The sequence below is a fragment of the Gallinula chloropus genome (genome assembly GCF_964237585.1).
Source record: "Gallinula chloropus genome assembly, chromosome: 2".
NCBI classification, from domain to species: Eukaryota; Metazoa; Chordata; class Aves; order Gruiformes; family Rallidae; genus Gallinula; species Gallinula chloropus.
This window is the reverse complement of record NC_140086.1, coordinates 74,298,812-74,314,182: the sequence shown is the minus strand read 5'-3', so window position 1 is coordinate 74,314,182 and position 15,371 is coordinate 74,298,812. Positions and strand designations below refer to the sequence as shown.

General features: G+C 41.3%; 1 protein-coding gene across 1 annotated transcript in view; it reads right to left on the bottom strand.

The window, feature by feature from the left end:
• Window positions 1-15,371, bottom strand: part of COBL (cordon-bleu WH2 repeat protein) — a 161,146-nt gene that overhangs the window by 111,099 nt on the left and 34,676 nt on the right. The window contains exon 3 of the mRNA XM_084260031.1: window positions 7,165-7,371. Within this exon, the coding sequence (XP_084116157.1) occupies window positions 7,165-7,371 (207 nt within the window). The remainder of the gene's footprint in view (window positions 1-7,164; window positions 7,372-15,371) is intronic.

Here is a 15,371-nt window from a genome sequence, read left to right as displayed (position 1 = left end):
AACCATATTTAATTCATATGTAACATGCCACAAAAACCAACATAAACATTTACACCTACTGTGTTCAAACTACAGGAGAACCCTACCCAGGCTGGTATTTACATGAATGAATATTCATTATGCTACGTGGTAGTGAGCACTTTAAAAAGTGTCAGTCCACCTGAGACAGATCTCAGCTTTTGTGTTAGTCTTACATCAGTCTTCAGTTTCACCAACTTGAAAAATCTCCCTTCAAACCAGAATACAGTTCAGTTTGATTTTAAATGGGAGTTTGAAGTGACTTTATTTCAAGTAACTCCACGTGGCACACACAGAAGAGAGACACTAAATACAACAAGAGACATCTAATCTGGACCAACTTTTCTTTTTAAACTTGGGCTTGGGATATAGTCTCTCCTTTGTTTGCATGTCGTTCCTGGTTTTGGCTGGGATGGAGTAATCTCCATAATAGATGGTGTAGTCCTGTGTTTTGGAGTTAGTATGAAAATAATGTTGATAACACACTGATGTTTTAGCTGTTGCTAAGCAGTGTTTGCAATTAAGTCAAGGAGTTTTCAGCTTCCCTGTCCAGTGAGGCATGAGCCTTCTGCAGGAGGAGCACAGGAGGCTGAGAGGGGACACAGCCAGGACAGCTGACTGAACTGGCCAAAAGGATATTCCATACCATATAACATCATGCTCACTACAAATGCTGGGGGGAAGGGCAGCTGGCCAGGGAGGGTTGTGGCTCAAGAACTAGCTGGGCACTGTGCACTAGCAACTGTGCTGTGCATCATTTGTTTCGTATATTCTTTATTATGATCATCACCAGCATCCTCTTCCTTTTCTGGCTTATTAAACTATTTTAGCTCAAGCCATGAGTATTTTTATTTTTTTTAATTCTCTCACGGGGTTGGGGAAGCGAGCAAACAAGTAGCTGTGTGGTTGTTCTAGCTGACCACTGAGTTAAACCACAACACAGACATATCTGCATTTAATTCTAACCTGCTCTTCAGAGCTTCTGTCATACTGTTTTCAAATTCAGGCAGGTCTGATTATAAATGACCAAGTATAAAGCTGAAATGAACAAGTTAAATGTCTCATGCCTTTTCAACTACTCAGCTAAGAAACACAACCTTCTTACTTCGTTAAGATGTTGCTGAATTTTGGGCTGAGAGAACAAACACTATGTAGCAGATAGCAAACATTACTGACTGATAAGCAAACACTGGAGCACAGAAATAAAACTGGAGGATGAACCCAAGTTAAGATTCAGACAAGGTGGGCCAGACAACTATTTTTAGCAAAGGAGAGTACTTGGGCTGTGTTCTGATGTTCTATTACTAAGCAGTCTGACATTTAACACCAATTCTGGACAGTAAAGAATAACTGTTTTGTCAGCAATATGTACCAGGCTAGAGTCCTGATCGAGTTTGAGAGTGTCAGACCATTTGTGTCCTGTTGTTCACCAGTACAGTGCAGGAAGACATCTATAGTTTAAGAGGCAGAAAACAACTGAGTTGCTTTGGACGTGGTTTGGCCTAATCTCCTTGTGATCACACCGAGTAATCCATCATAAAATACAGCCTCATACATCTAGGGAATAAACGTGTAGGATAAAACTGTACTCTATCAAATGACATTGACTTTCCTATTCCCTTCTATTTCCATGCTACAAATGCCCATAGAAGAACATAAATCTCAAACTGGAGGAAAGGATCTTCTTTATTTAGGTCAATGATAAGTGCATGGTAGGAATCTAAAGTGAGGGTTTGAAAAGAACAGTAGCGTGCAGGGGGCGACCTGAAGTTTCTGACGCCTTCACTATCTGCATTTAAAAAAACAGCATGAATTGTTGTTATTTTCCCATGCTCCAAAGCACAGCAGGCACTTCATGAAACTACTATGTTTTCCTACATAACCAGACATGTATACATTAAATAGCAAACGGCATCAAAAAGCCCTACAGGAAGCATGATAAATAAATATTCATAAATACTTTCTAATTTTCTTATTTTGCTCGTCTATATTTGGCTCTCATGTTCTGTAACTCAGCAAATTCACGGAAGGAAGATCAAGATGACACACAAGAAGAGGCAGAAGCCTGGGTTTGTTGAGCATTAAGACGAGAAGGGTGAAGAAGGGAAGGAAGACCTTGTTGCTGTCTGTAAGTACTAACCAGCAGGCTCACAGAGCCAGACTCTTGGTGGTGAACAGCAGGAGACAAGTGCCAACACAGGAAACTCCATTTAGGTACAAAGAAACATTTTTTTCACCACAAGGATACTCAACCCCTGGAATGTTGGTACACTGAGGTTCGGAAACCTCCTCCTTAGAGGTTCCAACTTGACTGCAGACAGCCTTGAGCAACCTGCTCTTGCGAGACCTGCACTGAGCAGGGACTTAAGAGCAGTTGAGTTCTATTGCCCCCGTCCAACATCAATTATTCTGTAAATTATTCTAGGCTTTAAAAAAGCCAAATCTTACTACATTAAGCTACAGGAGTTTTGACCTGACCCCCATCTAGTATTTAGGTAAGCCATTTTTTAAGCCTTTTGCAGTTTGCTCCCTGTTCATCATCTTCTAACAAGACCTCTTTCACCTTTTACCAGCCTGGGCTGATTTCACACCTTTAGTTTTCCTTGAGACACTGTTCTGTATGTTGAGCTATAAGCTATAAGCCCACAATCAATATCACTTAAGTCTCTTCCAGGGAGAATTAAATATATTCTTTCTGTGATGACAACAGCTTTATGTTCCATACAACACCTATTCTGCACTGAGCTCTGTCCTCCAGTATTTGCAGAATGAGACTCCAGCTTCAGCTGGTTTATTACTTGCTCTAGTATCCTGCTCTCTGGGCATCCCATGTATTAAAGAATTTGTGTAACCTGTAAGATAATATCAGGAACAGTAACTGTCCAGTCTACTCTTCTGCATTTCAGTCATCCATGTGCTGACAACTCCAAACCAAACATCATTAGCTTCAAACATCTCCATTTTTCTGCAAGGTATCTGCAGTATTACAGACTTCTCAAGCTGCTGACACTAATTCTCTGTATCCGCATTAATCAGGAAGACCTCCTGAGTGTCACTCGGTGAGAATGAAGACAGACATGTGATCCCTTTATTTATAGCTTACCCACTGAAAGTATTACCTGTGAGAATTGCAAACAGAAAACCTTTCAGGTGACCCTGTGGAGCTTTTCCAGTTACTTTCTTTCTGAATGTCTAGCCATTGCCTCTGTCGGACCTGCCCACAGTTCCTGTGGGTCTGCTACAGATCCAGGTGCGTAACAAGTGTGAGTGGCCAACGCTCAGCCTGTCCTTGGTGCTCACACAACAGTACAAATATATATTAGCTGAGGGGGTATTTTACATCATCCTTTTTTGGGGGGGAGAAGAGTAACATTTTTTTCACGAATACTTTATGTGTTTTACAACAGAGTTCAAAGGGACCGATTATTTCACAAAAGAAAACTGTTTTCAGTACCACTCCGCTGCTGCACCCACTCCTGCAGGATTCGACTTTCTGCTGAAGTCTGCACTACAGGTTTTCAAAATCTGGAGTAAATTATGTGTTACCTAATGGCAATGAACTCCTAAGAGAGACTGTCATCTTGAGTTAACTTTTACAAATAAAATAAAAGTTCCAGATTCCAATAAAATTTCTTTAAATAGAACAGACTTTCTTTTTTTCTTGAACTAGCAAGGAAACCTCATGAGAATTTTCTGCCCCCTTGCTGGTATTTATAGGAATTCTCTATACAGAGAACAAAGTAGAATTAACAATATAACTATTTGCCTACATACAATGTAAGCAAATTGCAAGAGATAATTTAGACTTAAATTGGTTAATTTATAATAATTTTAAGTGATACTAATTAACTACCATAGTTACATTTTTCAGGCTTCCTCTAGTGTACTTCACTGCTCTGTGAATGGCTTTCCTGAAATTATAGAAACGTTTTTCATTAACATGATGCCCAGGGCAAGGTTTTGCAAATTTTTGTGCAACAGAGAAGCTATTTCCCCAGGGTACCCAAAAGTAGATTTTGCAGAATGCAGTTTTAACAATGGCAATGAAACTACTGAAGATTTACAACAGTATAAACAACAGCCAAATTTGTCTGCAATGTCCTTCCATGATATCACCACAGATAAAGAGTGAGCAGGGAAAAGAATTTATTATTGGTACTGGCTCCCACACTCGCTTCAAACTACATCAAACACATTTGTTTTAACACAGTATCTTCACCCTTAAATGCTGACCTCGGAGTATCACTGCACTTTGTAGCTGTCTAGTTCACAACGTCAAAACAATGCAAACAGATTAAAGAACCTGGGCTTTCACCCGCTCCTGGAGACTTAAATCAGGCCACCCTCTAAAATTTTCAGATCCTCCTCACATTCTTTTTTTTTTTTTTTGCTGTTGCTGTATTCCACATCCCTAAAAACATAAGCAGTGTTACTGTAGGTAAAATTCCATCTTTCAGCGCTTAGAATGAACAGCACCAGACACAAGGTCTGTTCACAGATTGATGCCCCTGTAATGCAGGGCTCATTAGAGCGTATCCTTGTCTTACTTTGTAACTTGTTAGGATGATTTACTCCCCTCCTCAGTTTGGATAATCTTCCACTTCCCACAGCTGGCGATCAGTGCCTGACATTTGTCACTAGCTCTCCAGTCCAAGTGCTCAAGACAGCGCTTGGGAGAACACTTACTACCTGTTACACACTGGGGATACTCAGATTAGCAGATTAGCACAAGCAGGAATTTAATTACTTCCCAAATCAGGGTCACAGACTGCCATGCAGCCAATGGAGAGAAGTGGGCACCTTCACCGAATAACAAAGAGATCCTGCTGAGTGCTTAATATTTAATGTAGAAGAGATACAAATAACCCCATGGAAATGTCTATGGTTTAATTTTTGACATTTCTTTCAGGTCCACAAACTAGCCTCTAATAATCAAAACACTCAGCCTCAGTGCATGTGACAGCAATGGCAGTGACAATCAAACACCTGTGCCAGTCAATGTACAGGGATTTCCCATTTGCTCTCTGATCCTGTAGCTTCTTCAAAAGGTCCCATTAAAACATCACAGTTGTAGTGCTGTTAGAGGTTGGGGGGTTTGGGGCTTTTTTTTTCAAGGGAAAAGAAAATATTTTCTAACCACATGACAATTACATATCTCTCTATACAAAAGGCTGCAGGAAGATCAGCCGCTTGTTACCTTCCAGGTAGCTCCCATTTGCCAATGAAATACACCAGCTTTCTTTGCAATCTAATGGACAGCGAGTTTCATGTCCTGTTTTACTTTACAGGCCTGCTCTCTTCTTTCCCTCACTAAATCCAAGCGTCCCCATAAAAACCTTATCACTAGATAGATGTTTTAGAGCTGTGATAAGCATTGCTTTCCTTTAAGACCTTTAACACCACCCTGGCTTTGGGCTGACCCATGCAAGTTGCACTAGTCTCAGCCTGGCCAAGCGAATACTTATTTCTACAAGTAGGGGGAAGAATCACCGAACCACAGAAGGGTCAGGGTAGGAAGGGGCCTCTGGAGATCATCTAGTCCAACCCCACTGCCAAAGTAGGATCACCTACAGCAGGCTGCACAGCACCACATCTAGGTGGGTTTTGAGTATCTCCAGAGGACACAAGCCCAGAACCTCCTCGGGCAGCCTGTGCCAGTGCTCTGTCACCTTCATGGTAAAGAAGTCATTCCTCATACTCAGACAGAACTCCCATGTTCCAGTTTGTGACTGCTGCCCCTTGTCCTATTGCTGGGAAACAGTGAAAAGAGTCTGGCCACATCCTCTTGACACCCACCCTTTAGATATTTATAAGCATTGATGAGGTCCCCTCTCAATCTTCTCTTCTCCAGATCAAACAGACCCAGCTCTCTCAGCCTTTCCTCACCTGAGAGATGGTCCAGTCCCCTAACCATCTCTGTAGCCCTTGCCTGGACTCTCTCCAGTAGGTCCCTGTCTGTCTTAAACTGTGGAACCCAGAACTGGACACAGAACTTCAGAAGTGGCCTCACCAGAGCAGAGCAGAGTGGGAAGATAACCTCCCTCAACCTGCTGGCCATGGTCTTCTTAATGAAACCCACAGTATCATTTGCCTTCTTGCCCTCAAGGGCTCACTGCTGGGTCGTGCTTCACTTTTTCAGCAGCACTCCCAGGTCCCTCTCTGCAGAGACACTACGTGGTGCTTTACACACCCATCTCAGCCATCAAAATGAACTAATGGACACACAGTCAAAATAGACTAACATATCAGACAAAGAAGAGTAGTTTTACAGGACTGCTAACTACTGCTAGCCCCAGATGTAAAATAAGCATAGGCCCTTATTTATCTACCTATCCTCCTTATGTGGTATTATCACTTCCTACAATTTCTTGACCACTGCTGACCACAACATTCATTGTTTGCTACAGTTTCATCACTGTATGGAATTAAATGTTTTAACTCTTCAGAATTCTTTCCTAAAGTACCAAGTTTCTCTCTTTCAAAACAATTCTTACAGAGAGGATGAGGAAAAGGAAAAGCTCTCATAGTGAGTATTACTTTAATACTGCCTCTTCAATCCAATTTGCCTTTAATTGTACAGAGAGACAAAGGGAACCTCACTCTTCCCATGGAAAACCCAACACACTTCTACAAAGAAAAGGCACCCTAAATACCAACAGATGCTTTGTTGTCTACACAATCACATTGTATTTGTGAAGGCAGGATCTCAATGTGATGAATCATTGGTCTTTTGAGCTTGTTTCTTGGCATGACTCCAGACAGCCATGCTGTCAGGATTGCTGTTTGCCAGCAGCACCTACCTTCCACTGCACCAAATGCCCTCTCTACTACAAGATGTGACACGACCTAAGGCTAGCCAAGTGCCACTATGTGGAAGAGATGGATCCATACACATGCAGAAGGCGATCCATGGGGAAAACAGTGACACGATAGCTGATAAAACCTTCCTGCCACAGAAGAGAGGATCCTTTATACAGGGCTCTCAGGACTCTGGTACGACAGCTGCCTAAAATACAGAGAAGCACGGCTTCTGAAGGATGGTTCTCTGAGAGAACCCCATCAATTCAGAAACGGAGATGTTAATAGCAACAACTACCCCACTGGGAACAGAGGGCTCTGGAAAGTGTGAGGTAATCAAAGCCTTACCTTCCTTGTACTGTGCTCTTCTGCTCCACCCCACTGGGTAATATGACTGTGAAGTCCACCGATCTGTTTATCATGTTCTCCTTCATGCTCACGAGGTTCTGATCAGAAATTACAGCTGTCTCTGCAGGTGACTTGTGCTCATTTTGAATTCTACTTGCTGCAGGAGCTTGATTTGGTGGAGGAGGAGCACGAGCTTTCATCCTTCTCCTTGAGAAATAAAGGCAAGAAGAAAATGAATAATTTTTTGCAAGCAAAGTATAAACACATTAATAAGAAAATATATTATTTCAGCCATAACCTCAGATTGTTTAAAAAAGTTCCTCTAATGCAAGACATTTTTCTTTACCATGAAACTTCTCAATGGAATTGCATTTTTATTTTTAACTCCTTTCTAAAAATACACTAATTTTTTTAATGATGCACTCACTCCTACTGTTTGCCTTCCATGCCCCAGGGGATGAATCAGCTCCATAATCAGGATATGAAATAATCATTATTCTGTTGATTATGAAGCATGCTCCTATGAAGACAGAAACTGGGTCTGGTCCAGACCTGATTCAAGACAGACTTGTATTTACGTAAATGAATGTTTCCTCCAAGTCCGAATGACAGGAGCAGAGGCAGGGTGAGGTTTCATTCAGCTATATTTGGGTTCCCTGGTATTACTCTACTTGAAATATTGACTCTTCCTCGGCTCTGAGTAAGTAGTATTAAATTTGGCTCACGGTACTTCATAGGGAAGCACCACGAAAAGGTCACCCATGAACAGGACCACTTCTTACCACGCAATGCGAAGAGACTACAGCTCTTTGACAGCACCCTGAGAAGAAGGGTAGCGGGGTACGTGCCACAGGTGGCACGCAGGAGAGAGAAGCTGCATCGACTTGCACCAAAGCAGCAGTGCACTTTATAGAGATATAAACCCACCACTAACTCAAAGTTTACTTCACTGGCAAGCTGCCCGACAGATAAGCAACATATGCACACTGTTAAACTTCTGAATGGCTGGCCTCATGCCAAGCACACGTCTAAGAGGATTAATTCTGATGATTTATATCCCAGTGACCTCTTCTGACTAGATTTATGCCTAGTTTAAGTCAGATTTTAGCATAACAGATGGAAAGAGCAGTAAAATATTTACTGAGAAATTATTACACCGGCTTACTGCCTGTATTTTTAAATCTGCCTGGTTTCAGGGTGCAGGATGAGAAAAGATTATGATTCTGCACAACGTTTTCACCCTGCGATCAACATAAATGGAGATCCAGAAAAGAACAGTACAGAAAAAGCACTCTAACCCTTAAAAGCCTGTAAAGCTTAGTGGTTCTATCAACCAAGGTCAATAGTGTGCTCAGTGAAAAAAAAAAAAAAAAAAAAAAAGACAGGTTACTACTAAACAAAACTCTTTAGTTACAGAAAAAGTGTATTCTCATACAGTTTGAACTACCAGTGTAAGCTCCTGGCAGAGAAGAAAATAGGAGTTCAGAAACAATCCACATCCTCTACACGTTTAAATCAGTATTTGAATTAAACCAACAATTTCTGTGACATGCCTCAACTTGAAAAAAAAAACACTACACTGCCCTAAAAATGCCTATTTCAGTGAGACCTCAGCAGGACACTAAAATTAACGGTGATGCAGACACTTCCTTTCATTTCCTGAGTGCATAAAAAATAGCATTCCCTACAAATATGCAGGGAGAACTACTGCCATATTTACTAGCATACAGCAGTTTCTCTTCCACGGGAGATCTTCCCTGTACATTCACTTTTCACCCTATATACACCTAGTGAGTCATTCCAACTTCGTCACCAACTCACAGTCCCTACCCTCCTCCCCCCCCACGCAAGTGATAGTAAAAAGTTCAAGGCTTTATTCTTTCTCAAACTACCTTGACTTTCTATGTGTCCATGAACCAAATGCTTATTTACTTGTCTACAGAAGATAAAGAAATTGGGATTTATCTTTTGCTCATATCCCTTTATGTTTGGCTACAGTTGTTACTTGTAGGCAGGTGGTGAGTGACATAGGAGTTCTACATAAATCCAAATTGTGCCATGGTAGCTTTACAATCACTCAGTGCAACAATTATGTACTTCAGATCGATTTACAAGTGATGTAATTCTTTCCCTCCATAACATCAAATGCATCACTACATGTAGCTATAGAAATTCACACCAACTTGATTCTTTAAACAAGATTTTCTTTGTTTTTTAGAGCTTGTCCTACAATGTGGAGAACAATCTCCAATGCAAAGGGGATGTGGGAATAAAACAAGTAGGCAAGCGTGCGTCCTGAGCCTGGCAGAACTAGGTTTTTTTAATTATAATTTACCCAGACTAGTAAATTCCAGATCTCTCAGTGAAAAGAGATAGAGGAAAAAAACCAATGGCAATCAAATAAACATGAAACTGAAACCAGCTGAAGCTGAAGGGACTTGAAACTTGAGGGTAAAAGTGAAGAACAACTGAGTTTTGAGGCTGATGAAGGAGCTAGCAGTAAATTGGGAGTACGCTGTTTGTTCTTTAGAGATAACATAAAGCTGCATCATCTTTTCCGAAGGAACAGACAAACAAGGTCAGACACCTTAATACCAATTTATAGCTCTGAAATGGGAGTGCATTTTTTATTTAGGCACTTTAAGTACTCTTTACAGCCAATTCTGCAGTTACAATACCGCTTGGGGCCAAGGGTGGGGGTGCACCTAAGGGAATTACCATCAAGAGCATCAGCTATACATTGACGAGCGATGGTCACTTGACCTCCATATAATGCATAACACTGTGTATTCATCTCGGCATTACATGGTCAGGCCCTTTTAAACACTACAATTCTCCTTCTCTTTTGTGCAGAGGGGACAGCACAGGTCTGTTTCCTTCAGGCTGCAGAGAAAGGAAAAGGGAAAACATTCCCACCACAGTCCCTCTAACCTAGCAACAGTCCAGGTGACCTCATACGAACTTTTCTACAATAGGGACTGCACATTCTCTTGAAACACTCCAACTGTTTTAAACTCCTGGTTAGTTTCCAAATGACAAGATTTCAAACTACTTCAGTGGAATCAGACCCCTTTCAAATTCGCATCTGCAGAGAACTACGTGGCAGAGATTTGCATTTCCTAGCCAACTTCCTGAAACACCTCAGTAGTAGAAAGTAGCTCCATAAACCACAAGCTAAAATCCACACAGATCTAGCTCTACCTTGGATCTGCAGCTGCTTTCTGACAGGCTCCAGCAACTGCAGTCAGAAGGTGCTGAGAAAACCTGTCAATACTATTGAATGAAAGTCAGAAAGAGTTCAGCTTTCTCTGCCAGAGCTGCTTGGTTATAAAGGACAATTCAAAAGCACTCCATAATAAAAGCCTGTTTGTTCCCCCACTAAAGTAATACACAGATGAAGCATGTGATTTAAAAGCCTGTTTTAAGCACGGGTACTTTCCACTCTATAAACACAACTTCCTATAAAAACTTGCATAGCATTCTTCAGCATCAGCTAAACTCAAACGAAGTTCAGCTCAACAGCATTTTTCCCCCTCACAAACACCTTTCGCTGCACTCAGTACTGAGATACCTGTCAAGCTCCCCCCCCCCAACCTAGTCTGTGGATGAAGTTACAAACAGGAACACTTCAAACCTCTGATTCCTTCACAGCTACATGAATGCTTCAATCCAGACCTTGATAAGGAGACAGAGTAAAAACAAGCAGCTGATTCGAACACACAAATGTACTCTGCCTTACACCGAGGCCATGAAATAGTTTATCTCACTTTACTGTAAGCTGAAAAAAAATGCATATAGTCATGAAGTAATTTGGCAGAACATGCAAGTAACCTACCAGCACTGTTCTCAGTTGCATCAGACTTCCCAAAATGGAAAAGTGACGAGCCAACTGACCAAGAAGACCAGGGTTTCTGTAGCACAGCACGCAGAACAAACGCAACAGATCCGAAGAAAAGTTTCACCAGATTAGGAACTTCAAGACAAGGCAGCACAAGCCCTTTGGACCTACACTTTATTAATATGTAACTACCAAGCAATAGGATGCAACCTGGACTTTATAATCCCATGCTGAAGAAACATGATCTGTGTTTCGAACAGAAGTGGTACTGGCACTCCTACTCTCATAGCAATGCTATGCAGAGGTTGCCTTTCTTCAGATTATGTCCAACACACACACACAAAAATGAAAAAAAATAAGTGTACCTACACATTTCCACTGTGCTCAAAACAATCTGGAACCCTTTTTGCCCTCTAAGGCAAAGTTGACAGGTACTGGGCAGACTTCATCCTATGCTTATCAGGATAAGTTTGGCAAGGGCTCCATACACGCCAGTTTGCAGTATCTCATTCTTTCTGTGCCAATTCTCTCTTTAACCAATAAAAACCAAAAGAAACAAAACACAAAAAAAACCCCCAACAAAAACCAGCCAACCAAGATAAAACCCCACAACCAACCAAAACAAAACAAAAACCCAACCCAAAACAAAACAAAACACCTCCAGCCCTCAACACAGGATAATTATGGGTAACATTAATTTTTGATATAGTGAACAACTAGCACAGGACCTCCAACTCAGTCACACCATTTTTCAATCTTGTCTATGCACAAGGCTGCAACAGTGGTAGAAGGTTTCTCTGTGACATTCACGTGCACCTCAGCTTGTAACTAGGAGGAATAAACCAACATGAGAATGCCCAGCAATGAGCACAGCAGGCAAAACACAGTTTCCCTCCTGTGAAAAACAGGAGGTAATAAACATTCTCGACTTTGAGGTGACTGTACTCCTACAGTCGTTTGAGGGGAAATGTATGCACGCTGCTGTTTGATGCACACTGCTGTCTGAGGGGAAAAAAAATGCAGATGAGTAACTTCTGTCTCTCCCTGTCTGGCAGGTTGCACAGCAAAAGCAGAAAGCCAGCCCTGAGGCACACTTCGTACTCCAACTATCAGGGCATAGACAACATGGTAGATGTTGTCCCTGCTTAGTGATCTAGCCAGTGAAGCAGATATCCTTCAGAAAACATTTCTCTTTCGCTCTTCATTGCTCAGGGCAAAGGGGGAAAAAAAAAAAAAAAGCCCAAACAGATCACAGGCTGGGAAAAGAAACTCACTGCAAGGTAATTAACAGCATGCCAAGGTTCTTCTTCACAAGTAAAATCCTTTCTGCTGATAGACACTGCAGCTCAGAACAGCTTTAACACAAAACAAATGTAAAGGACACACACGCAGATTAGCACCAACCCAAAGCCATCCCACGGATTTTGAAAATGGGAAACAGAAATTAAACTAATTCCACAAAGATGGAGAAAAGAAACCAGGAGAACATGATAATGTGCACAACGGCTAACGAGCAGGAGTTTGTCTATACAGCTTTACTTGTAAACTAGAACTCCACTCCAACTTTGCCATCTACAACACTTAAATAACCAAGAAACCCGAGGTTTTGGGTTGTTCTTTATTTGGAAGGAGGGGCTGGAGAGTAAGAAAAAACAAATCAAGGAACATTCTGAAATTTACTTAGTCGATCACAGGCAGAATACACTGATTCAATACAAGTATGTGCAATGCAAGCAACAACATGCTTAAATGTCTCATACATAGGAAGTTAGAGGTCTAAAATACATTACTCTCATAGTACCATATTTGCAGTATTTTACATTTCCTAATGTTTATAATATTAAAAAGTTACTACTCTTGCTAAACAGCTGAGATCTTCAGCAGATGCTAAGTTCTAATGAACTGGAGTACTGGGGGAAAAGTTAGAGTTGCCTAAGTTATGTTACCTCCACATTTTAAAGGTATTTTTTTAAACACTCTTGATTCCTCTTCTCTTACAGTATATAATTATTACTTTTAAAAGATCATTCCATTTCTAAGGCAGGATCACACTGACAGACATGCTGAAGATTATACCCTTGCAGGTGTGAAAAAGTCACCCAAAATAGCCAAGAAAAAATAATTTGTTTTTGGCAAAGAAATAAAAGTTATTTAATTATATTTCTGATCTTCCATTTGATTCTACTGATGAGAAACCCTACAGCTTTACACATAGTAAAAATAAAGTTTTAATGCCAGGAGGAGGAGGGGAAAAAAAAAAAAAAAGACCAGAAGCAAAGTGAATGGAAGCATTTGTGTAAGAGGAAGTGAAGCTGGGATGGAAATACATGACCATGCTCGCCCAAGGGTGAAATTAAAGAAAAATAAACAAAAGTCAAGGTGAGATGATGCAGTCTAATGGAAGTAGTTCCTAATGCTGCATCTCTCATTTCAAACCTTTCACAAACTGAACCAATCAGTCATTAAAAGGCACTGTGCTGTAGTTTCCCAGTCTCAAATGTACAAGTGAATAAATTCTTTGAAAATTTGCTGTCAGGACCCTGTCCCCAGATCTGAACCACTTCAGGAGAGGCTGAGAGGCGCTGCAATGCACGGCGGAGACCCGGCCACCCCGCGAGTTGTGGAGCCCTGCACGGCTGCCAAACGAGAGAAAACCAGCTTCCATCTGGCCGGGACTCAGGCTCCTGCACTGACACTACACAGCTGAATTATCAAGAGTTCATCCTCTGGCAGAACACCAAATGATTTGTTAGCCTACGACTGGTATCCTCAAATATGTTTTTTTAATACATCACCCACACTTTCAATTAAGAGTGAGTTATCTTCCAGTAAAAGCCTCTTCCTCTCTCCAGTTACTGAGGCATTCCCTCAAGATCCAGTACAAAGTACCTCCCATATCAGTTTCATGATACAGTCATTTTTTTTAGGGCCAGAACAAGCCATAAGCACACTACCCCAATTTCCTGTAGAGCACGAGCCATGCAATTCACCCCACTGCTACTTCAGAGAGCCCTCACTTAAAGTGAAAGCAAGGACAGGGCTGTACAACTGGGTGGGCTTTGACTGATGAAGGAATAACACCGCAGCCTACAAGTGTTTTTACACCTATTAACCTCAGACACACTAGGGAGCCGAACAACTCTACCTGTATCGGTTCCCAAAACAAAAGTAAAATACAAGCCCTAGAGTAAATCTTTTAAAAAGCAGCCAAATCCTGGGATTTGGGCAGATGCCTGCTGCAGTTAATGAAAACACTGCCTGAATAAACACTGCAAGGTCTGGCCTAATAGCTGTATCACAGGACTTTTGAGATACCACCCACACATTCAGTGTGTGGCAAAGACCACACTATGAGCTGGTGCCATCATGTGCAACTCCATCAGGTTGCACATCAGCAAAGAGGAATGAAATGGGAGAGCAGCTAATGTTATGTAATTATTTGCCTCATCTGCTGAAACACGTGCTGAAGACAAACAGAAGGCTGTTGTTGTGAAAGGTGAGAAAGCATAGAAGTGTTGTTCTGTTCCAGAACGTTAAATTCCTGCAACCTAAACAGTATTTAGTATCGCATCTCTGAGTTAGACATGCACCAATAGATTTAACTCTTTAGCTTGGGAGATGTGATCAAAACAAAATCCTGCCAACAATTCATACTGGGGGCTGGTTAACGAGCCTCACCTTCAAAAAATTTTAGTTTAGAAAAATCAAAGTAGAAAAATACCACACTAGGTAGGGATGGTGAAACTGCTACTTTCACAATGACATCTCAGAGCAGACTCGGGTGAACCAAAACACTGATAAAGGCAGTACACATTTAAGCTTTAGGACACAAATGTTTAGCCACCAGCATCTGACCTAAAACTACCTGCCAGTTTCACAGTGACCAAAATCAAAAGATTGCCAAGCAACAGCTACTAAAGTGACTTGCAGAAGAACCAGCAATGAATTAGTGCAAAACATTCAACCACCAGCTATGCAATCCTATTCCCACCAGCACTTTTTACTTCTTTCTCCATTGTCCACCATTATCTCCATAATCACACAGGTATTCCCCACTTATCACTAGTGAACTATTAGTCTCATTCCATTCCAAGCAAACATCATCATCATCGTCAAGAAAACACTATGGGAAACATCATGTTGCTCATGCCCATCTGAAATGTTTCCCAGTTCCTCCACCGGTGACTAACTCAGGCTGCTTACATCATATGCTTAAATAGGAAAAGAGAATGATGCTGATGTTACTGATGCTTAAGCACAATGGCACTGGTTAGTAAAAAAACCCCAAAAATATAAAAAAAAATGTGTCAGTGCTAACAACCAAAATGTACTTAGAGAGAAATCCCTGCAAATGGCAACTCCTGTGTCT